Genomic DNA, 23519 nt, shown 5'->3' with positions numbered 1-23519 from the left:
ACCCCTGTTGACTGCTTGAGGATTTGCACTTCCATCTCTCTTGTCTCAGTTGAGTCGGCATATACAGTCTAGCTGTACTCCACCAACTTTTTTGGTCAGGACATCAGGGATAACTCCCCTGCTGTTCTTCGGAATTGTGCCATGGGATCTTTTACATCCACCTGAGAAAGCAGACAGAGCCTCAGTTTAACGTCTCATCCGAACGACGGCACCTCTGACAGCGCAGCACTCCCTCAGTACTCCACTGGAGTGACAGCCTAGATTTTGTGCTCAAGTCCTGGGAGTGGGACTTGAACCCACAACCTTCTGACTCAGAGGCGAGAGTGCTACCAAGTTTTTCTGTCTGTCCATTTGTCTATCTATCTATCTGAGAGTCTGGCATCTAGTGTGAGACCGTCAGACTTCAAAGTATCAAAATTATACCAAAAAACAGACAGGGTTCCCCACCCCGTCTGTTCTCGGCTTCTCCTATGCCTGGTCTCGGCTGGCATGGACTTCCTCCTACTCATTTTTTGCCGCTCCCCGGCCTACCTTCCGCTTCTCTGACTCATTGTTGGCTCGACCCATGGCCACCTCGCTGCTGCCTGGCAGCCTGGTAGCCTTTGATACCTCTGCCCAGTCTTAACCCTCTCCCACCCATTCTCTTCTGCCTCCCTGTCTGTTTTCTGAGCTCCCTGCTGCTCGGGCAAGGGAGAAATTTTAAGTGGAGAATTAAACTTTAAAATGAAGAATAAAGTTTGCATTTTAAAATACAGTCACACTCTAGTTTCCCTAATCAATATAGTACAGGAGAGAAACTCAAAAATCTTAATAAATTTAGTTCAGAAATGCATGAATATTAATTATAGTTTTTTTTAAATACTTCCACAGCATTGATGGAGGCACACACAGCAATCTCTCCCGATTCCCTATCCCTCCACAGTTTTACAACTGGCTAGCACCAGAGATAATTCGGGGCAAACCTGCCACTATCAAGTCAGATGTCTACAGTCTTTGTACTCTTATTCAGGAACTGTTTACAGGTATAGTCCGCAGTTCTAGTGTGTAGGATGAAGGTAATATCCTAATCGGCTCGTGTGGAGCATAAGCACTGGCATGGACCTGTTGCGCCAAATGGCCTGTTTCAGTGCTGTAAATACTATGTAATATGCATATATTATAACAATATAACAAGCGCTCTACTCGGAACTCCGACACGGCAAGAGAGCCCCAGGTGGGCAAAGGAAATGCTTCAAGGACACCCTCAAAGCCTCCTTGAAAAAGTGTAACATCCCCACCGACATCTGGGAATCCCTGGCCCAAGACCGCACAAAGTGGAGGAGAAGCATCCGGGAAGGCGCCGAACACCGCAAGTCTCTTCGCCAGGAGCAAGCGGAAGCCAAGCGCAAGGAGCGCACGTCAACCCAAGCACCCCACCCACCCGCCCCTTCAACCACCATCTGCCCCGCCTGTGACAGAGACTGTAGCTCCCGCATTGGACTCATCAGTCACCTGAGAACTCATTTTTAATGTGGAAGCAAGTCATCCTCGGTTCCGAGGGACTGCCTAAGAAGAAGATATGCATATAAATTACATATTGGCAACAAAATTCTACAAGGACTTATTTATAAAGTCGGGAGATGACTAAAGTCAGAGATTACTCTGCATTCACTCCTGGTGTTCAATTTCTTTATGTTTATTCATGCTAATTTCAAAGATTCTGACAATTACAAATAAAAACACACAAAGGCACACCACCTTGGTTTCCAACGTACTGTGCTATAATGTGGAAGAACATGGGTTTGTGTCTGCAATTCCCGATGTGTGTCTTCCAGTCTTGAGCAGTGGCTGGGAATCTCCCTGCCAGCCAGGTCATTTTCTACATTGTCAGCCGCAGGTACTCCCCCTCCGCCCCCCCATCCCCCAGCCTGGTTGATGTGCAGCCCAAAATAGAGGGTAATATACTTTTGTACCCCAACCTCCCAGTAAAATGTTTTATAGGATTATCTTAGACTGAACAATTCCTCCTGCAGAATTTCTGTAAAACATTTCCCTGGGACTTCCAGTGTTGGAGCGGGAGACCAGTGGAATCCCCACAGCATTTCATCACCAAACTCTGTAATTGCACTATTACATGCTTTTCGCACATAGGCAGAAAACTTCTCCGACATTATGCTTTAGTGAAATCATAATACTGGGATCATTATGTGTGAGTCTTACAGCAAGGGTGGAGTAACAAGCAGTACAGGTATTTCTTTTTATGTCATTTTGGTTTAACATTTTGACTGACTTGGCTGAATAGCTGTTAAAAATTGTGGTATTGTGGGCAACATTTTTCTAACAGCCTACTTTATTAGCCCGTTTAGTCATATACTATCAAGTTTCTCATTGATGAACTTCCCATGCAGACGCAGTTCCCTGGGAAGATCTGGATGGATTTGCACTGAAGGAGTTAATAGCAGCTGGACGATATTTAGCCGTAGGTGAACAAGTTCCTCAGCCATACTATGACATAGTGCGAACTGGGATTCAAGTAAAGCCTCAGAATCGGACAATGAACCTTCAAGATATCCGGTTTGTTCTGCGGAATGACATCAAGGTGTGTGACCCAGTTGTTTCGGGGAAAAAAACAGCTCATGAGCATTTCAGGAATGACTCTTGGTTCTGGTCCTGAACATATCATAAAAAACGTAATTAACAGTAATTCTGAAAATGATTGAGTAGTTGAAACAAACAGAGATCCTGTGGTGTTAAATAGACTCCTTATTTTGATTTTTGTAAGGCATTTTATAAGGATCACTGGTGCTGCATTTAACATTAATTTGAGATTGGTTATATATATCACATTGGCAGGATATGCAGTTAAAATGTGTTATTTGGATAATATATCTGTCAATTCTCATTTATCACAGGATCTGATTAGCAATCAGCAGAAACATACTTTTGAGAATGTTCACTCTGAAGTGCGGAGCTTATACGATGATATCAACACATCTGTGGCGGCCAGCTCAGACAGAGCAGGCTACAGGAGAGAGCAGGAACAGCTTGAAGAGGAGAATGCTGGCAAAGAGAGAAAGCCTGAGTATTTAGAACAAGTCCAAATCACAACAGAGAATCAAGGTAGGAAAGGTGTAGTAATAAAAAAAAATAAAGTACAGTTGAACTTTAATCAGCATTTGTACACAAAAGTAGATAGTTTACATTTTTTCTAATCTTCCTTTGCCAATCTCTCAAATTAAGTTGATATTTTTGTGATTTTTCTTCAGTCTAAATTCCCCTTTCGCACCCCTTCCCCACCCCGCAACGTCCTCCTCTCCATTACCTGTGACTCTGCACTCCAGGACATGAGCATATAATCTAGGCTGACACTTCCGAGCAGGACTGAGTAGAAGCCTTCCTCCTGTCTGCCTGTTCCTGTAGTTCAAATGAACATCAGGTTGTCACGACACTATTCAAAGAGCAGGGAGTTCTCCTGATGTCCTGGTCTCAAAATTTGCCACATGGTCGCCAAAAACTGATCATTCATCTTATTGCTGTTTGTAAGATTTGGTTTTGTGCCAATTGGCTACACTTTAAAGTAATTAACTATGTGAAGCACTTTGGAATGTTTCTGCGAGACGTAAATACGATGCTATATAAATGCCAGTCTTGCTCTCTTATTGTAGTACGGCTCCACATCCCCTTTAGTGGCCATTCTACATGTTTGTGAGTGTCGCTGTTATTACAATATGAAGGACATCAAAGCCGAACCCAATCCTGTCAGCCGTGGCTCAGTGGTAGCACTCTCACTTCTCAAGGTTGTAGGTTCAAGTCCCACTCCAGAGACTTGTGCATGTAATCTAGGCTGACACTCCAGTGCAGTACTGAGGGAGCGCTGCACTGTCAGAGAAGCCGTCTTTCGGATGAGACCGAGGCCTCGTCTGCCCTCTCAGGTGGACATAAGAGATCCCATGGCACTATTTTGAAGAATAGTAGAGGAGTTCTCGCCGATGTCCTGGCCATTGTTCCCTCTTAATTTTTTTTCGTTGCATGGGCCCTTTAATGGGCTGCGTGGCCGATTCAGATGTTCAAGCATGCGGGGCTTTTCGAAAGGGACACTGGTCCTGGCCAATATTTATCTGTCAATCAACATCACTAAAACAGATTATCTGGTCATTATCACATTCATGTTTGTGGGAGCTTGCTGTGGCGCAAAATGGCTGCCGCGTTTCCTACATTACAAGCGACTACACTTCAAAAGTACTTCATTGGCTGTAAAGCGCTTTGGGACGTCCCGAGGTCGTGAAAGGCGCTATATAAAGGCAAGTCTTTCTTTTTTCTTTCACCCCTGACATCTACTCACTTACATTTCTAGCAGGAGTCACTGAGCAGAAACCCAGGAATGTGATAATGACCCAGATTTTTTCCCCTTCCCCCCGATCGGGGTAGTGAGCCAACCACTGCCTCAGCTGAAATCAAATGATACAGCACAGACCAAGAATCAAATCCAAGATGTGCTGGTTTACAAAGTACAGTACAATGTTAGTTTGTAAGAGCATTTCTGTTTGGCTAGCAAGTGATGATTAACATACATAAGCACCTCACACCGAAATCTGAGGATGGTTATGTGGGGAAATTGGAATTTTGGTAACTGCTATAATGAAATGGGAATTACCTGTGAATTTGTTATGGGTACAGGGGAGCAAAATACAAACGGACCTCCACGCTAAACATGGTACAAGAGAACAAAATGACTAGTCTAGAAATGATGAGCTGGTGTGAAATTACCTGATATGCTATTTTAATGGAGGCATTCACCTGTTTATTTTAACCTTATTTTAACCTTATAAGTGGAGCGCAAAGGAATTTCCTCTGAATACTTTAGGGGCGTTGAGGAGAACCTTTTTCACCCAGAGGGTGGCGGGGGTCTGGAACTCACTGCCTGAAAGGGCGGTAGAGGCAGAAACCCTTATCACATTTAAAAAGTACTTGGATATGCACTTGAAGTGCTGTAACCTACAGGGCTATGAACCAAGAGCTGGAAAGTGGGATTAGGTTGGAGAGCTCTTTTTCGGCCAGCGCAGGCACGATGGGCCGAATGGCCTCCTTCTGTGCTGTAAATTTCTATGATGATTCTATGTCCGTATGCTAATATTTACACTGTAATTTCAAGGCTGCAATGTCACTGGAGCTGCAGTTTGTACCTCCAAAGGTTACACATGCCCATGTATTCTCCCATCTCTAGCCTCGAAGCCCAACCCCTCTCTCGGTACAGCCTTTCTTGTTTGTCTATATTGCTGATATCACTATGATCCTCTGACCTTTTCCCTCTTGCTCTTTCTGAACTCCAAATAAATTCTCTTCCACTTTTCCTACATCCTCACTGTGTCGAAATCAAGACTCACTGTACCGTCTCCTACTTAAACTTATTCTTTCCCAATACCTTAAAAACACAGAATTATTTACCTCCCTCGGGCTTTCCAATCTCCTTTTAAAATCCATGTCTGATTTCACCTAATCACTACTTCCGCATTTATCTTGTCTTCTCTTTTATTAAGGCTGGGGGACCTTATCGTAGGATAGAGGTCTTCAAAATTATGAATGGGTTGGGCAGGGTAGATGTGGAGAGAATGTTTCCATTATGGGAGAATCCAAAACTAGGGACCATAAATACAAGATAGTTGCTAATAAATCCAGCAGGGAAATTGGGAGAAATGCCTTTACTCAGTGGTTAGAATGTGGAACTTGATACCACAGGAAGTGGTTGAGGCAAATAGCTTAGATGCTTTCAAAGGGAAACTAGACGAGTACATGAAAGAAAAGGGAATAGAAAGATATGCTGAAAGGCTGAGATGAGGTAGATGGAATGGGAGGGGACTCATGTGGAGTGTAAACAGCGGCACAGACTAGTTGGGCTGAATGGTCTGTTTCTGTGCTGCATATTCTATGTAATTCTATGATATAAATTATTAAATGCCTTAGATAAAACAAATCCTAACTTAATACTTTAAAATGAACCAGAGGTCATTAATATAATCTAATGAAATTTTTTTTTAGATCCAATACAAGAAGGGTCATCTTCATACAAAGGGCAATAAATGTCTGGATTAATCTGTCAGGCAGGCTAGAGATGCAGACTTTAAGGGTATTCAAACCACAATTGGATGCTAGATTGTGAGAGCTAGAGTACTGATGAGCTTCAGTGGACCAAATGGTCTTTCTTCGTCCATACAGATTAGGAGGGTCCCATGTCTGATACCTGGTCCCATGTCGGATACCTGGTCCCATGTCAGATACCTGGTCCCATGTCAGATACCTAATCCCATGTCTGATATCTGGTCCCATGTCGGATATCTGGTCCCATGTCTGATACCTGGTCCCATGTAGGATATCTGGTCCCATGTCAGATACCTGGTCCCATGTCTGATATCTGGTCCCATGTCAGATATCTGGTCCCATGTCAGATACCTCATCCCATTTCTGATATCTGGTCCCATGTCAGATACCTGGTCCCATATCTGATATCTGGTCCCATGTCTGATACCTGGTCCCATGTCGAATACCTGGTCCCATGTCTGATACCTGGTCCATTGTCGGATACCTGGTCCCATGTCAAATATCTGGTCCCATGTCTGATACCTGGTCCCATGTCAGATACCTGGTCCCATGTCTGATACCTGGTCCCATGTCTGATACCTGGTCCCATGTCGGATACCTGGTCCATTGTCGGATATCTGGTCCCATGTCCGATACCTGGTCCCATGTCTGATATCTGGTCCATGTCGGATACCTGGTCCCATGTCGGATACCTGGTCCCATGTCTGATACCTGGTCCCATGTGGGATACCTGGTCCCATGTCGGCTACCTGGTCCCATGTCAGATACCTGGTCCCATGTCGGATACCTGGTCCCATGTTGAATATCTGGTCCCATGTCTGATACCTGGTCCCATGTTGGATACCTGGTCCCATGTCGAATATCTGGTCCCATGTCTGATACCTGGTCCCATGTCTGATACCTGGTCTGTGTTGAGTTAGTTGATCTCATTTGATGCGGTAGGAGGAATACTATAATTGCATAGATTATTTGAACTAGATATGGATAGGAGAATTAGGAAGCAAGGGTAAATATATATGTAGGCAAACAGTTAGGTTAGATGGCAGGAAGTACTTATTTTCACAGTCATTGACTCTAGAACAGATTACCAAAGCTTGCGACGAGTATGGATTCTCCGCAGACCTTCAAAAGGGAACTTGACACGTTCTTGACAGAGGGGGACATTTCAAGTTATGGAAGGTAGGTTGTGGGGTAGCTGGGATTAGTGATACTCAAGAGTTGCTGAGGTGTCCTAGAGTTTGCTTAATTGCCTTAGGTTAATGGAGAGGAATTTCCCAGAGTTTTACCTGAATTGGCCTCAGCTTTTTCGCCTTTCCCAGGAGACCACTCGACATGGGGGTTGGGGGGTGGTTTGTACCATGTTTGGCTGGGATGGACGTGATGATTTTTTCCATTCCCTTTTCGTATATTCGTAATTGGACTCAGTGCTACTGGGCTTGAGGAAGTCACTGTCCAATGGCCTCTGCTGGAATGGCGCATGTATAAAGGTACGATAATGCCCCCCCGCCATTCCCCCCCCTCCTTGGTGGTCATATACCTGCAGACACACTGTCAGGGCTCACACATGAATGTTGGCCACTTGGCCAGAATATCAGAGGAAAACTGGCACTCATGAACCTTCACCACAGGAATTGCCTTCAGGAGAGGAGGGGTGGGGAGAAGGAAAAAACAAAAAAGGGGAGTCCACTTTGTCTTTTTTATTTTCCAGACTGTTTCTATTACAACCTGGGTCGTCGCACGAGCTTCAGTCCAAAGAATGAAAGAGAACCAGATGGTGACATCATAGATTTGAACCATAAACCATCGCAGCAGATTATGGTACTGTATGATTGTTGGAAAACAGAACAAAATCGACCTGAGGGTACTACAGGGTCCAGAGTCCAGGAAAAGGTTTACAGCAAAGATAAACTTAGCAACGACTACGGCCCATGGAACAAGATTGAGCAGCACTACGACTCTGAGCCAGCAGAAACCCAGCCTGCCAAACACGACACAGATGTCCCAGAGCAGTTACATGAACTAGATCTTGCATTAGAGCAAGAAATGCATGGTACCTCTGACAAGGAGTCAGCAGATGATGATTTAGAGACTGGACTGTTGCATTACAATGACACACACTATGGCACAGGGGTGAACTCCGAGGGGGATAGCAGCGCGTGTTTGGAAACAGCCACAGAATACGCATCAGATGAGGAAGATGAACAGAGTGATGGGACTCCAAGTGAGTCTCAGGAATGGTCAGAAGTGGAAGATGTAGCAAGTGACCAAGAGAAACATGGTCCGATCTCCTCACACGCACTGAACAGCAGAGCACTGGAGGAAGAGCAGAATATTGCGACTAGTATGTCAATCCAGCACCCGATCAACAGTTGTGTGATCAACATCCAGACATCAAAACACCTAGTGCAGCAAGCGTTCAGTGCCCTTGATAACATAAAAAGGAGATATAACCCTGAGGTCAGCACGGTACAGAAAGCTCAGGAAGAGGATGGGATGGGTGATTTACAGCTGTTGGAGAGGGCTCCTTACACTAAGCTACCAGGCTTTGATGAAGTGGACTATCAAAGGGAAAACGAAAAGGGGGACAAATGGATTAAACCATGCAGTGCAGGCCACCTTGTGATCCCCCTAGCTGTGGCTCCTCCAAGATGCTATCAGCTCCCAGTGTGTGGAGTGGAGAGGAGACAGGGAGCTGATCCCGTGGGGTGCTTTCAACCAGCATCAAAGGTTCTGAGTCAGACTCAAGGTGAAGAGGGACCAGTAGCGAAAGGTTGCGGTTCTGATGTTCTGAAGACATCAGACACTTTTGCTGATGGGACGCAAACTACCTGTTCACTGAGGAAGCAAGTGAATGATGAAGAGACTGATTACAGATCTGTACTTAATGAAAGTTTTAAAACCATATCACAGCACAAGGGTAAATTGGCAACCAAGAGTAAGAAGAAAATGAATATATTAGCACATGCTCATGATCAGGATACTATCCCTGTAAGTTTCTAATAACCCCTGATGTATCATATCCTGACTGTTGTCATTTATGAGGTTTACTGCTTTCTATATACCAAATTTTACTTCCTATGTGAACTGCTCTTTATTGTTTTCTACATATCACGCTGCATTACTTTGCTTCCCATCATCATGGGGAGAGCAATGTATGCTCAGCTGGCAAAATGGAGGGAAACAGCACTCTGCTATATAGGTGCAAGTTGTGGTATATAATAATAGTGTTTTATAAATACATTTTTTTTCTTGCTGCAGGCTCGTAAAGGCCGCATATCTATGAGAATCCCAGCACAAGGCAAGCAGCAAGAATATAGAAAGCAGTGCATGTACCTGTCAGGAAATAGAAAAATCCGCATTACTCAAAGGTGAATTTCCTTTTTTAGTTTTGCCTTTCTGATTATATGTAATTACTGCACAGTTATCTATGAGCACTGTATGTTTTTGTGTATCCAGTACTCGTAAGGTAACATGTAATTACACGGGGCTCCATTATTTGCATAATTGTCCATGATGTTTATGCCCAACCCAGCAATTCTTTGTCCGCCAGCAGAGATGACAAAATAAATTAACGGGATTGTCTTGGGCCCAAGTTAGCAAAGTTTGCTAGATTCTCTGTTTAGAGCATCAGTTTTGCCACAGTTACATCGGAGTCAGAAGGTTGTGGGTTCAAGTCCCACTCCAGACACTTAAGCACATAATCCAGGATGACACTCCAGCACAGTACTGAGGGAGCGCTGCACTGTCGGAGGTGCCGTCTTTCAGATGAGACATTAAACCAAGGCCCCGTCTGCCCTCTCAGATGGACGTACAAGATCCCATAGAACTATTTAGAAGACGAGCAGGGAAGTTCTCCCTGTTGTTATGGTCAATATTTATCCCTCAACCAACATCGCTAAAAACAGATTATCCGGTCATTATCACATTGCTGTTTGTGGGAGCTTGCTGTGTGTAAATTGGCTGCCGCGTTTCCTACATTACAACAGTACTTCATTGGCTGTAAAACGCTTTGGGATGTCTTGAGGACGTGAAAGGCGCAATAGAAATGCAAGTCTTTCTTCTTTCACCCCTGACATCACATAAATGCAGGTTCTTTCTTTAATCCAAGCTGGCAGACCTGCGGGGAATGCTGCAATGCCCTTTTTCAGTTGTGACATTAAAGTGAATCTGGTGTTTAAGGTGGACGTGAAAGGTACACTTTGTCAGTGCTCACTCACCGATGCCTTGGTTTGGAAAATTGGAGGCATGCTGAGCTCATGGCACGCCAGCTTTTCTGATGATTTAATCTGGAGCACCACAGTTTGGCCACACTGACCTCTGTGCCTGCCTCTCCAATTCACACCAGAGCTGAGCAGAATTTACCTGTAATAATCCCTTGGCTCTATTCAAGGAAAAGCGGAGCTCTCGTTAGCCTGGCCAACATTTCTCCCTCAGCCAACACCACCATATGCCAGTTTTAATTGTCACTGCTGTTTGTGGGATCTTTAAATGTGCAAAATGTCTGCTGCATTTGCCTCCATAACAACAGTGACTGCAGTAGTTCATTGTCTATGAAGTGGTTTAAATGCTGTGAGACATGATAACATGCTATGTAAATGCAAGTCTTTCTTTCAGTGCTTTAAGAAACGACTTGCATTTATATTGGCACCTTTCTGTCCCTGGGGTGGAGAGCCACGAGGGTAGGGATACTCCTGAGGTTGATTTGCGGGGAAAAACAAACATCTTCTCGTGAGGAGTGGCGTTAGTAGCAGTACACAGTAGCGACCTTATCGAGTGGAGTACGTCTGGGAGGACCTCCTGTCAGCGGGAGGTGGGGAGGCCTTTAGAACTTAGTGCTAAGGTGACCGCCTTCCACACTGTCGCGTTCTCCCTCTCCACTTGCCCATTACCCCGGGGGTTATAACTAGTGGTCCGACTCGTGGCTATCCCCTTCGACAGCAGGTATTGACGCAGTTCGTCGCTCATGAACGACGCCCCCCTGTCAGTGTGGATGTAGTTGGGCATGCCGAACGTGCAAAACAGGTTGCCGAGGCACTTGATGACCGTGGCACTGGTCATATCTGGGCAAGGGTAGGCGAATGGGAAGCGGCAGTACTCGTCCACAATGTTGAGAAAGTACACATTGCGGTCGGTGGAGGGGAGTGGTCCCTTGAAATCTAAGCTCAGGCGCTCGAATGGCCGTGTAGCTTTGATCAGGTGGGCTCGGTCGGGCCTGAAAAAACGGGGCTGCATTCCGCACAGGTGCGGCAGTCCCTGGTCATAGACCGGACCTCCTCGATGGAATAGGGCAGGTTACGGGATTTTATAAAGTGGAATAGCCGGGTGACCCCCGGGTGGCAGAGGCCATTGTGGAGGCCCTGTAGCCTGTCCCCCTGGATGCTGGCACACATCCCTCGTGATAGGGCGTCGGGGGATTCGTTGAGGGCCCCCGGGCTATATATTATGTCGTACTCAAACGTGGAGAGTTCGATCCACCACCTGAGAATTTTGTCGTTCTTGATCTTCCCCCTCTGTTTGTTGTTAAACATGAAGGCTACCGACCGCTGGTCGGTAAGCAGGGTGAAGCGTTTGCCGGCTAGGTAGTGCCTCCAGTGCCGCACTGCCTCCACTATGGCCTGGGCCTCCTTCTCTACCGAGGAGTGCCTGATCTCGGGCCCTTGGAGGGTTCTTGAGAAAAAGGCTACGGGCCGCCCATCCTGGTTGAGGGTGGTTGCTAAAGCGAAGTCGGACGCATCACTTTCGACCTGGAAAGGAATGTTTTCGTCCACTGCCCGCAGCGCGGCCTTCTCAATGTCGTGTTTAATGCTGTTGAAGGCGGCGTGGGCCTAGGCCGTGAGCGGGAAGGACGTTGATTTCAGGAGGGGACGGGCCTTGTCGGAATAATTGGGGACCCATTGGGCGTAATAGGAGAAGAACCCCAGGCACCTTTTCAGGGCCTTGGGAGTGTTTGGTAGGGGTAGCTCCCGTAGGGGGCGCAATCGGTCGGGGTCCGGACTGATTTCCCCGTTTTCCACCACGCAGCCCAGGATGCAGAGGCGCGTGGTGCTAAAGACACACTTATCCTCGTTGTAGGTGAGACTGAGTCTGAGGGCGGTTTTCAGAAATCTCGCGAGGTTCGAGTCGTGGTCTTGCTGGTCATGGCCGCAGATGGTGACGTTGTCTAGGTATGGGTAGGTGGCTGTTAACTGGTTCTCATCGACCATGCGGTCCATCTCCCGCTGGAAGACCGAGACCCCGTTCGTTACCCCAAAGGGGACTCTGAGGAAGTGGTAGAGACGTCCGTTCGCCTTGAAGGCGGTGTATGGACGGTCCTCCGGTCTAATGGGGAGCTGGTGGTATGCCGATTTTAGGTCGATGGTGGAAAACACCCGGTATTGCGCGATTTGGTTAACCATATCCGCTATGCGGGGCAGAGGGTAGGCGTCTAGCTGGGTGTATAGATTAATCGTCTGGCTATAATCTATCACCATCCGCTTCTTTTCGCTACCCTTAACTACTACTACCTGGGCGCGCCACGGGCTGGTACTGCATTCGATGATACCCTCCCGCTTGAGTCTTTCTACTTCCGACGCAATGAACCGTCTATCCTCCCAGCTGTACCGCCTACTCTTGGTCGCTATGGGTCGACAGTTGGGTGCGAGGTTGGCGAACAGAGAGGGCGGCTTGACCTTCAGGGTAGCCAGACCGCACACTGTGAGGGGCGGCTGGGACCCACCGTAGGTAAGCGTGATACTTTGGTGGTGGCACTGGAAGTCCAGACCCAAGATCACGCTCACACAGAGATCTGGCATTATCAATAGTTTAAAATCTCTGTAATCATTGCCTTTTACCGACAACATAACCGCGCAGAAACCTGTAATTTTTGAGGTATGAGTCTTATCGGCCATGGCGATTTTGCCCTGTGTGGGGACTATCGTTAGAGAAAGTCATTTTACCAGGCTAGGATGAATAAAGCTTTCGGTGCTCCCGCAGTCAATCAAGCATTTAACCTTGTTCCCGTTTACCTCTATGTCCATCATCGATTTAGACAACGGATGTGGCCTGGATTGATCCACTGTGATCGAGGCCACCAGTGGGTCCTGGAGGTCTGTGTAGTCGGGGCAAGATGGTGGACTCCATGAGGGCGGACAAGATGGCTTCCAAGATGGCCGCTCCCACGGCGCGCACGCGGCGGTGGTGGAGTTGGAGGCGGGGTTCCCTCTGCAGACTTTGCTGAAATGTCCTTTCTTCCCGCATTTAAAACAGGTGGTGCCCTTCGCTGGGCACAGATGCCTGGAGTGTTTGTCCTGGCCGCAGAAGTAGCATTTCGGGCCCTGATGCATCGCAGCAGTAGTGGGGCTCCTGGGTGGGGGCTGGGGCTCCGATGGTGCTGGGCTGGCCTGAGACCTGGGAGGTGAAGATGGCTTCCAAGATGGCGGCCCCCACGGCGCGCACGAGGCGGAGTGGGCCGCGTGGCCTGAGGAACAGGATTCAGAGTTCCTCTGGGCCATATCCAGTGATCGCGCTATATCTATAGCCTGTTTTAAGTCCAGTCCCTCCTTTTCAAACAGTTTCTGCTGAATATAATTTGAACTGAGGCCCGCAATAAGGGAGTCTTGAATCAGCTCCTCCGTATACACGATGGCAGACACGGCCTTACAGTTACAGTCTCGGCCCAGTACTTTTAGGTTTAGTATAAAGTCCTCTAGTGACTCACCATGCCGCTGCGTGCGAGTAGTCAGAAGATGCCTGGCGTACACCACGTTTATTGGCCGCGCGTAGTGGGCCTTCAGGATGGTGCAGGCCTCCTCGTAGCTGGTGGCATCTTGGATGAGAGGGGAGACCCGATGGCTCACCCAGTTTCACAGGATTCCCAGTTTCATGTCTCCGGTAGCGGTTTCGGCTGCGGCTATGGCAGTGGATGAGTTTGCAATGAAAAATTCGAAGCATTGGAACCAGTGTCCGAACTGTGTGGCTGCGTCTGAGGCATGGGGGCCCAGATCCAAGCGCTCTGGTTTCAGGAGTCGATCCATCTTGGTGTTTTAGTGATTAAAATTGATATGCCATCAATGACTCAAAGACAAGGATTCAACTGAAGGCTTTTAATCACTAAGAACATAGCAGTATAGCAGGTCTTCCCACATCGGGTTCGTCTGGTAGTAAATGACTCATACAGCTCCTGAGACCTTTATATGGCAAAAGACAGGGGTGTAGCCAATACACACAATAGGAACAAAAGAGGGCGGTTCACAATACAAGCAGGTAAAATACAAGCAGGTAAAATACAAGCAGGTAAAACACATGGGTTGATGAAGGCATATTTCATCACAGACATTAAAGTGAATCTGGTGTTTAAGGTGGACGTGAAAGGTACACTTTGTCAGTGCTCACTCACCGATGCCTTGGTTTGGAAAATTGGAGGCATGCCCAGCTCATGGCACGCCAGCTTTTCTGATGATTTAATCTGGAGCACCACAGTTTGGCCGCACTGACCTCTGTGCCTGCCTCTCCAATTCACACCAGAGCTGAGCAGAATTTACCTGTAATAATCCCTTGGCTCTATTCAAGGAAAAGCGGAGCTCTCGTTAGCCTGGCCAACATTTCTCCCTCAGCCAACACCACCATATGCCAGTTTTAATTGTCACTGCTGTTTGTGGGATCTTTAAATGTGCAAAATGTCTGCTGCATTTGCCTCCATAACAACAGTGACTGCAGTAGTTCATTGTCTATGAAGTGTTTTTAAATGCTGTGAGACATGATGACATGCTATGTAAATGCAAGTCTTTCTTTCAGTGCTTTAAGAAACAACTTGCATTTATATTGGCACCTTTCACAATCTCAGGACATCCCAAACCACTTCACAGCCAATGAAGTACTTTTGAACTGTAGTCACTGTTGTAATATAAGGAAGCACAGCAGCCAATTTGCACACAGCAATGGACAGTGCCAATGGACCGTTTACATCCACCTGGGAGAGCAGACAGGGGCACAGTTTAACATCTCATTCGAAAGATGGCACCTCCCAACAGTGCAGCACAGCCTCGGTACTGGACTGAAGTGTAAACCTAGATTATGTGCTAAAATCACTGGAGTAGGGCTTGAAGCCATGGCCTTCTGACTCAGAGGTGAGAGTACTACCACTGAGCCAAGACTGACAAATGAACAGCAGATTTCTTGGTAAGGTAATACCTATTAAAGGTCCGTTAGATACCTTAAGGTATGGTAGGCAGATCTGCCAAACCATATGTAACTGCTGTTTAATATTAATCTCAAATACATATTTGCTTTATTTGTGCAGCTGTAACATTGTACCAGAAGGAGTTAAAGTGAAACGGAAGAAAATGCCCGAGGTTTCTCGTTTGACCAGCATAGAAAAAGCATATCATCAAAACTATTTTAAAAAATCAAAGGCAAAATCTGAGCAAACATCTGGGACCACCAATTGGACAAGTAAGGAAACAGGCCCAGATCTCTGAAACCAAGTTAGTTCTGTAATAAGAAATGTCAGTCTGGGTTATCCCTTCTGTCGCCTTTAAGGCTATTTTAGTGGTGCCATAGAACCATATTTCGGATGAGACGTTAAACCGAGGCCCTGTCTGCCCTCTCACGTGGACGTAAAGGATCCCATGGCACTGTTTCAAAAAAGAGCAGGTGGGTTATCCTCGGTGACCTGGCCAATATTTATCCCTCAATTAACATCACGTAAAAACCAGATGATCTGGTCATTATCACATTGCGGTTTGTGGGAGCTTACTGTGCAGATTGACTGCCGCGTTTCCTACATCACAACAGTGACCACACTTCAAAAGTGGCTGTGAAGTGCTTCGGAATATCCTGAGGCCATGAAAGCCACTATATAAATGCAAGTTCTTTTTTCCTTATAGAAACATAGAAGCTAGGAGCAGGAGTAGGCCATTCGGCCCCTCGAGCCTGTTCCGCCATTTAATAAGATCATGGCTGATCATCCAAATTCAGTACCCTGTCCCTGCTTTCTCCCCATATCCCTTGATCCCTTTAGCCTTAAGAAATATATCTAACTCCTTCTTGAATATATTTAATGAATTGGCCTCAACTGCCTTCTGTGGTAGAGAATTCCACAGGTTCATCACTCTCTGGGTGAAGAAATTCCTCCTCATCTCAGTCCACTGTGGGGAGAGCTCAAAAGTAGATTTTCTTTCAATCGTAATGGGAAAGTTGATTATTCTCATACACTGTGTCACGATGCTGGGGTTGGGGGGGGGGAGAATGATAGTCTGTTTAATAATTCTGTGTAGAATTCACGGTCTAGTTCTATCTTCATAGATGAGGTGACAGAAGTGATTGAAAAGATGGCGTCGGGATGCCTGCCAGTTGCACAAGGGGAGCCAAAGGAGAAAGGTAGCCCACACACTGAGAGTGTAGATGAAGAGGAGTTGTTCCGCCGTTTTGCAAAACTGCCGTGGCAAAACAAGGATCATCATCGGCCCTACAACAGACACCACGGAAACAGCACAGAGGGAAAGGGACTAGAGCAGGGTCACCTGGGTCACCAGCAAATGCAGTGCAGCTCACACAAGAACACTCTAGATGAGACGCTAGTTGAGAGCGACAGCTGCGTAGATGTAGAGGAAATTTTTCAAAGTTTTGCAGGTAAGGTGTTTAAAGAGGAACTCCCATCAGTGCCTTTTAAAGAAACCAGACTGCCGCAGAGTTTTATTTTGTTCTTAGTGCACAATTGCTTGTTGAGGGAGGGTGTCCAGCTTGCTCATGAATCCTGGTGTAGTGTAGCGGAGGGAACATGTTGAGTGATTAGACGATGGGATGGTTAAGTTTGTGATATTTTCCCCCTGAATTTTCAGATGTTTTTATTATGTTTATTTACTTATTTAGGGTATGCATATTTGGCATGTAATTCCTGCTATCATAGTATGTTACATTTAAATTTATGGGGTATATTTATTAGGGTATAAATAAATACAAGTTGTTTTAGTGGATGGATGGGGAGCTGTCACAGTAGCTGTCTCTCAGAAAAAATTGTTTTGATGTGATTGGTTACAATCCTTTTTGTTTGGAATGTGATTGAGGAGAAAACTGAAATTGGGAAGAAAAGTTTTGCATAATATGATTGGTGAATAATGAAAAGCGTAACAAGAGCAGAATACAACCAGCTCGAAAGGAGAAAGGATTTGTGTCTTTTCACTTGAGATCTAATATCATTTTATGTCTCAGGACAGAGAGAATCTTTTGATAGCCAGGTGCCAGGATGCAGCGAGATAGAGATAACAAACCTGGACAAAACATTCATCACGAGAAGAGTGCGAAAGAAAGCTCAGAAGGTGTGTTATGATTCTGGGTACTATTATAGAACTGCTTCACAGCAATCTCCACAAATGGATCTTGGCCTAGAAATTCAGTTGCGTTTGCGCCCACTTATTGGCTATAAAGTGGTTTGCGCCTGAAGTTTTTTATCGCCCGAAATTCAGATGGACCCTAACATCGGCGTTAGCCGGTAGCGCCGCGCCGGCACCGATGATGTCATCGGTGTGCGCAGCGCCCCGGTTGCAATGCTATTCCGGCCCGATGGCCAAATTCAGTTGCGGCCGCCTCGCCCGTGGCAGCCGCAAACAGCGTTTGTGAAACGGGGTCTTGCAGCTCCGAAAGGCCGGCGCATAAAGGTGGAGCGGCGGCCGGCCGCTTTCCCGGCGGCCGCCTGCCCGCACCTCCCTCCCCGGACTCCTGCACCACCCCCCCGCGGCATTGATGTCTGAGTCCCGCGAGCCTGGCACTTCTCCGTGGTGCCGGGCTCATTTGCCGGGGGAATCCACCGGCGATCTGACGGCTGCAGGCAGCTCCTTAAGAGAAGGAGGAGGCCTGCAGTACCCCAGCCTGCCGCACCGCATCGGGTGCTGCAGCGGGAGCTGGACGCCTGAAAGTGACATTCATCGCCCCATGCGAGGCGGCCAAACCTTGCAATAGCGCCCGCCGCCGTCTTGGCCCGTCGCAACTGAATTTTAGGCGGGCGCTACGGGAATCCTGGCGAGCGCAAAATTTCGGGCGCAAAAGACCTGGCGGGGCCATACCGAATTTCTAGGCCCTTGTCCCTTATGACTGAAATGCTTCTCTGTAATCTGTATTAACAGTAGGCCAGTTTGAGGTCCTCTGCATATTGATTAGACATGCTAATTCACTTTTTTTCAAAATGGCACATTAAGCATTGAGCCTGTATAAGCTAAAGCCATTAAAAATGTATTTACAATTCAGTGGCAATATGAAGCGCAAAAATTCCTGCAAATACTGTTGATGCAGTGCAATGTAACAAACAAATTCAGTAATGAGTTAATTACCTTTTTGGAGAAAAATCTTTGGAAAATAAAGCACTTTCTGGATTGTCAATTTCTGTCTAAAGTGAATGAGACTAGTCAGCAGTCTAGGTGTGAGTAGCAAGGCATAGTTACGGTAATGTTATGCTGTGTACTCATATCTGCTGCAGCTGTAATCACAGCCAAAAAGAACATTTATAGCCATTATTAACTGGTTTTGAAAGGGTTTCTCCAAAATAAGTATTGATAATGTCTGACATGAATCTTGTCATTCATGTGGAAATGACTTATGAAATGATATTGGGCGGCCTGCTGGTGGCGCTGTCCAGGGAGAGTATAAATACTCGGGTATGGGCCCAGCTTGCTCAGGACATTCTTTAACAGGAACTAGTGAAGGACACAACTAGATCTCCATGTTGAAAAACAGTTGATTAAAGCCTTGTTTAATACTTAGACCAAGTGCCTCGTAGTTTTCTAACGTCAATGTCTGCAGCTTCTGAATTGACCTTACCCAGTGTCTATTTAACAGCATTAGTATTTGTGGCCGTAAAGAGACACATCTTTACCCTAGTAATTTATACGAGAAGAACAATGCATTGCATTTTACATGGTATAAAAATGTTCCTGCTCTTAGAAAATAAGGCGTTCTCTGATTTGCTGTGAGCAGCGCCACAGGGGATTTGCTAAAATATATGAAAATGTTGAATGGGTCACAACATTCCATTTCAAAATACATCTGAAAATTCCAAAGACGGGCTCTACGACAAAATTGTCAACATTTAGATGCAGTGCATGCCTATTGGTGGCGCTGTGGTAGTGTTTTTTTCAGTCACGTAACATTAAGCTGCCAAAACAATTGTCAATCCTCCCTATCTCTGTAATCTCCTTCAGTACTTCATCTGTAGCAAATGTTGGCTGCTCGAGGAACTTCGGCTCAGAGTTGATGAGCTGGAGTCCGAGCTTCAGACACTGTGACACATTCGGGAGGGGGAGTGTTACCTGGACACTATGTTCCAGGAGGCAGTCACACCCACTAGAATAATTACTTCCAATTTGGCCTATGGTCAGGGACAGGAGGGTGTGACTACAAGCAAGGCCTTGTCCAACAGGTACGAGATTCTTGCTCCCTGTGTGGATGAGGTCAGGGACTGCAGGGACGATGAGCAAACTGACCACAGCACCGTGGTACAGGGAGCCATTCAAGTGGGGGGAGCAAAAAGAAATGTTGTAGTGATTGGGGACAGTATAGCGAGGGTGATAGATACTGTTCTCTGCAGCCAAGTGCGTGAGTCCCGAAGGCTGTGTTGCCTGCCCGGTGCCAGGGTTAAGGACATCTCCTCAGGGCTGGAGAGAAACTTGGAGTGGGAGGGGGAAGATCCAGTTGTCATGGTCCACGTAGGTACCAATGACATAGGTAGGACAAAGAAAGAGGTTCTGCTGAGAGAGTATGAGCAGCTAGGGGCTAAATTAAAAAGCAGAACCACAAAGGTAATAATCTCTGAATTACTACCTGAGCCATGAGCGAATTTGCATACGGTAAATAAGATCAGAGAAATGAACGAGTGGCTCAAAGACTGTGTGGGAGAAATGGGTTTCGATTTGTGGGGCACTGGCACCAGTACTGGGATAAGAGGGAGCTGTTCTGTTTGGACGGGCTTCATTTGAACCATGCTGGGCTAGAGTCCTGGCAAATCGAATAACTAGGTCTGTAGAGAGGGCTTTAAACTAAATAGTGGGGGGGAGGATCCAGGTGAGCGAGGAAATAAAAAGTCAATGAGAAATGAGAAAGCAATAGAGCAGGATAGAGATGGGGGAAATAATAACCAGAGTGTGACAGGAAGGGACAGAATGTTTAAAAATAGGAGTGTAACAGAAAAAAAGGCCAAAACAAGGAAAAATGGTAAAGAGACCAAGTTAAAAGCTCTATATCTGAATGCACGCAGCATTCGTAACAAGATAGATGAGTTGACAGCACAAATAGATACAAATGGGTGTGATCTGATCGCCATTACAGAGACGTGGTTGCAAGGCGACCAGGGCTGGGAACTGAATATTCCAGGGTATATGATAATTCAGAAGGATAGAAAGAAAGGAAAGGAAGGTGGGGTGGCTTTGTTGGTAAAAGATGGGATCAGTGCAGTGGTGAGAAGTGATATTGGCTCAGAAGATCAAGATGTAGAATTGGTTTGGGTGGAGATAAAATATAACAAGGGGAAAAAGTGGGCGTAGTCTACAGGCCCCTGAACAGTAGCAATGCTGTTGGACAGAGTGTAAATCAACAAATAATGGAGGCCTGTAAAAAAGGTACGGTAATAATCATGGGTGGTTTTAATCTCCATATTGATTGGACAAATCAAATTGGCCATGGTAGCCTGGAGGAGGAGTTCATAGAGTGAATCCTGGATATTTTCCTAGAACAGTATGTAATGGAACCAACCAGGGAGCAGGCTATCTTGGATCTGGTACTATGTAATGAGACAGAATTAATAAATGATCTCATAGTAAAGGATCCTCTAGGAAAGAGTGATCATAGCATGGTTGAATTTCAAATTCAGTTGGAGGGTGAGAAAGTTGTATCCCAAACTAGTGTCCTGATCTTAAACAAAGGCAATTATAATGGCATGAGGGCAGAACTGGCTAAAGTGGACTGGAAAAACAAATTAAAGGGTAAGAAAGTTGAAATGCAGTGGCGGACATTTAAGGAGATATTTCATAACTCTCAACAAAAATATATTCCAGTGAGAAAGAAAGATTTTAAGAGAAGGGAGCACCATCTGTGGCTAACTAAGGAAGTAAAGGATGGTATCAGATTGAAAATGAAAGCATACAATGCTGCCAAGATTGGTGGGAGACCAGAGGATTGGGAAATTTTTAAAAACCAGCAAAGGATGACTAAAAAAATAATAAAGAGAGAGATGAATTATGAGAGTAAGCTGGCAAGAAACATTAAAACAAATAGTAAGAGCATCTACAGGTATATAAAAAAGAGGGTAGCTAAAGTAAACGTTGGTCCCTTAGAGGATGAGACTGGGGAATTAATAATGGGGAACGGGGAAATGGCAGAGACTCTGAATAAATATTTTGTATCTGTCTTCACTGTAGAAGACACTAACAACATCCCAATAATGGATAATCAAAGGGCCACAGGGAGTGGGGAACTAAAGACAATCACTATCACTAAGGGAATAGTACTCAGTAAAATAATGGGACTAAAAGACGACAAGTCCCCTGGACCAGATGGCCTGCATCCCAGGGTCTTAAAAGAAGTGGCTGCAGAGATAGTGGATGCATTGGTTGTAATATACCAAAATTCCCTAGACTCTGGAGAGGTCCCAGCAGATTGGAAAACTGCTAATGTAACACCCCTATTTAAGAAAGGAGGGAGGCAGAAAGCAGGAAACTATAGACCAGTTAGCCTAACATCTGTCGTTGGGAAAATGCTGGAGTCCTTCATTAAGGAAGCAGTAGAAGGCATTTAGAAAAACATACTGCAGTCAAACAGAGTCAGCATGGTTTTAGGAAAGGGAAATCATGTTTAACAAATTTGCTGGAGTTCTTTGAGGATATAACAAGCAGGGTGGACAAGGGTGAGCCAGTGGATGTGGTGTATTTGGATTTCCAGAAGGCATTCGATAAGGTGCCACATAAAAGGTTACTGCATAAGATAAGAGCTCACGGAGTTAGGGGTAATATATTAGCATGGATAGAGAATTGGCTAACTAACAGAAAGCAGAGAGTTGGGATAAATGGGTCATTTTCTGGTTGGCAAACGGTAACTAGTGGGGTGCCACAAGGATTGGTACTGGGGCTCCAACTATTTACAATCTACATTAATGACTTAGATAAAGGGATCGAGTGTAATGTAGCCAAGTTTGCAGATGATACAAAGATGGGTGGGAAAGCAAGTTGTGCAGAGGACTCAAAGAATCTGCAAAGGGATATAGACAGGCTAGGTGAGTGGGCAAACATTTGGCAGAAGGAGTATAATGTGGGAAAGTGCGAGGTTATCCACTTTGGCAGGAAAAATAAAAAAGCAAGCTATTATTTAAATGGAGATTACAAAATGCTACAGTTCAGAGGGACCTGGGGGTCCTTGTGCATGAAACACAAAAAGTTAGCATGCAGGTACAGCAAGTAATCAAAAAGGCAAATGGAATGTTGGCCTTTATTTCAAGGGGGTTGGAATATAAAAGCAGGGAAGTCCTGCTACAACTGTACAAGGTATTGGTGAGACCACACCTGGAGTACTGCTTACAGTTTTGGTCTCCTTATTTAAGGAAGGATATACTTGCATTGGAGGCAGTTCAGAGACGATTCACTAGGTTAATTCCAGAGATTAGGGGTTTGACTTGATGTGCCTCAATAAATCCGAGACTCGATGTTAGCGAAACAAAACAAGGCTTTTATTGACTTAGAAGGTAACACACAGGAGAGAGGTATCTTCCATCCAGAGCTCTGCCGTACTGGATGTGCTGCAGGCTGGGCCAGCTTACATAGGGGCCAGGTATGGGCGGAGCCCTACACATAGTACAATACAATGGGCCAGGCATGGGCGGAGCCCTACACATAGTACAATACAATGGTGAGGAAACGGAACAGAGGTAAGGGAAGTGAAACTGAAACCAACCACAGTCACAGGCAGTGATGAATGGAATATTTCATCACATGACTTATGAAGAAAGGTTGAGCAGGCTGGGCCTATACTCATTGGAATTTAGAAGAATGAGAGGTGATCTTATCGAAACATATAAGATACTGAGGGGGCTCGACAGGGTAGATACAGAGAGGATGTTTCCCCTCGTGGGGAAATCTAGAACTCGGGGGCACAGTTTTAGAATAAAGGGTCGCCCTTTTAGAACTGAGATGAGGAGGAACTTCTTCTCTCAGAGGGTCGTACATTTGTGGAATTCTCTGCCCCAGAGAGCTGTGGAGGCTGGGTCATTAAATACATTTAAAGTGGAGATAGACACATTTTTGCAAGATAAGGGAGTGAAGGGTTATGGGGAGCGGGTTGGGATGTGGCTTTGAGCCCAAGATCAGCCATGATCTTATTGAATGGTGGAGCAGGCTCGAGGGGCCAAGTGGCCTATTCCTGCTTCTATTTCTTATGTTCTTATCACAACCCCCCTAGATATCTGCACTCCTCAAATTCTGCCCTTTTGAGCA

The 23519-nt window shown here is 45.9% G+C and overlaps 1 protein-coding gene across 5 annotated transcripts in view; it reads left to right on the top strand.

The window, feature by feature from the left end:
* The window catches only part of LOC147102311 (uncharacterized), a 70699-nt gene that overhangs the window by 1837 nt on the left and 45343 nt on the right, over positions 1 to 23519 (top strand). For all 5 annotated transcript variants that reach the window (XM_085964734.1, XM_085964736.1, XM_085964735.1 and 2 more), the window contains exons 2-9: positions 871 to 1022; positions 2388 to 2578; positions 2892 to 3099; positions 7784 to 9063; positions 9334 to 9443; positions 15353 to 15504; positions 16357 to 16683; positions 17263 to 17369. In XM_085964734.1, coding sequence (XP_085820860.1) covers positions 871 to 1022; positions 2388 to 2578; positions 2892 to 3099; positions 7784 to 9063; positions 9334 to 9443; positions 15353 to 15504; positions 16357 to 16683; positions 17263 to 17369 — 2527 coding nt within the window. The remainder of the gene's footprint in view (positions 1 to 870; positions 1023 to 2387; positions 2579 to 2891; positions 3100 to 7783; positions 9064 to 9333; positions 9444 to 15352; positions 15505 to 16356; positions 16684 to 17262; positions 17370 to 23519) is intronic.

This window comes from Somniosus microcephalus, chromosome 22 (assembly GCF_052327205.1).
Source record: "Somniosus microcephalus isolate GS21.2 chromosome 22, FLI_Smic_1.0, whole genome shotgun sequence".
Lineage (NCBI taxonomy): Eukaryota > Metazoa > Chordata > Chondrichthyes > Squaliformes > Somniosidae > Somniosus > Somniosus microcephalus.
The sequence above is the reverse complement of the archived record's forward strand: the minus strand, read 5'-3'. Positions and strand labels throughout refer to the sequence as shown.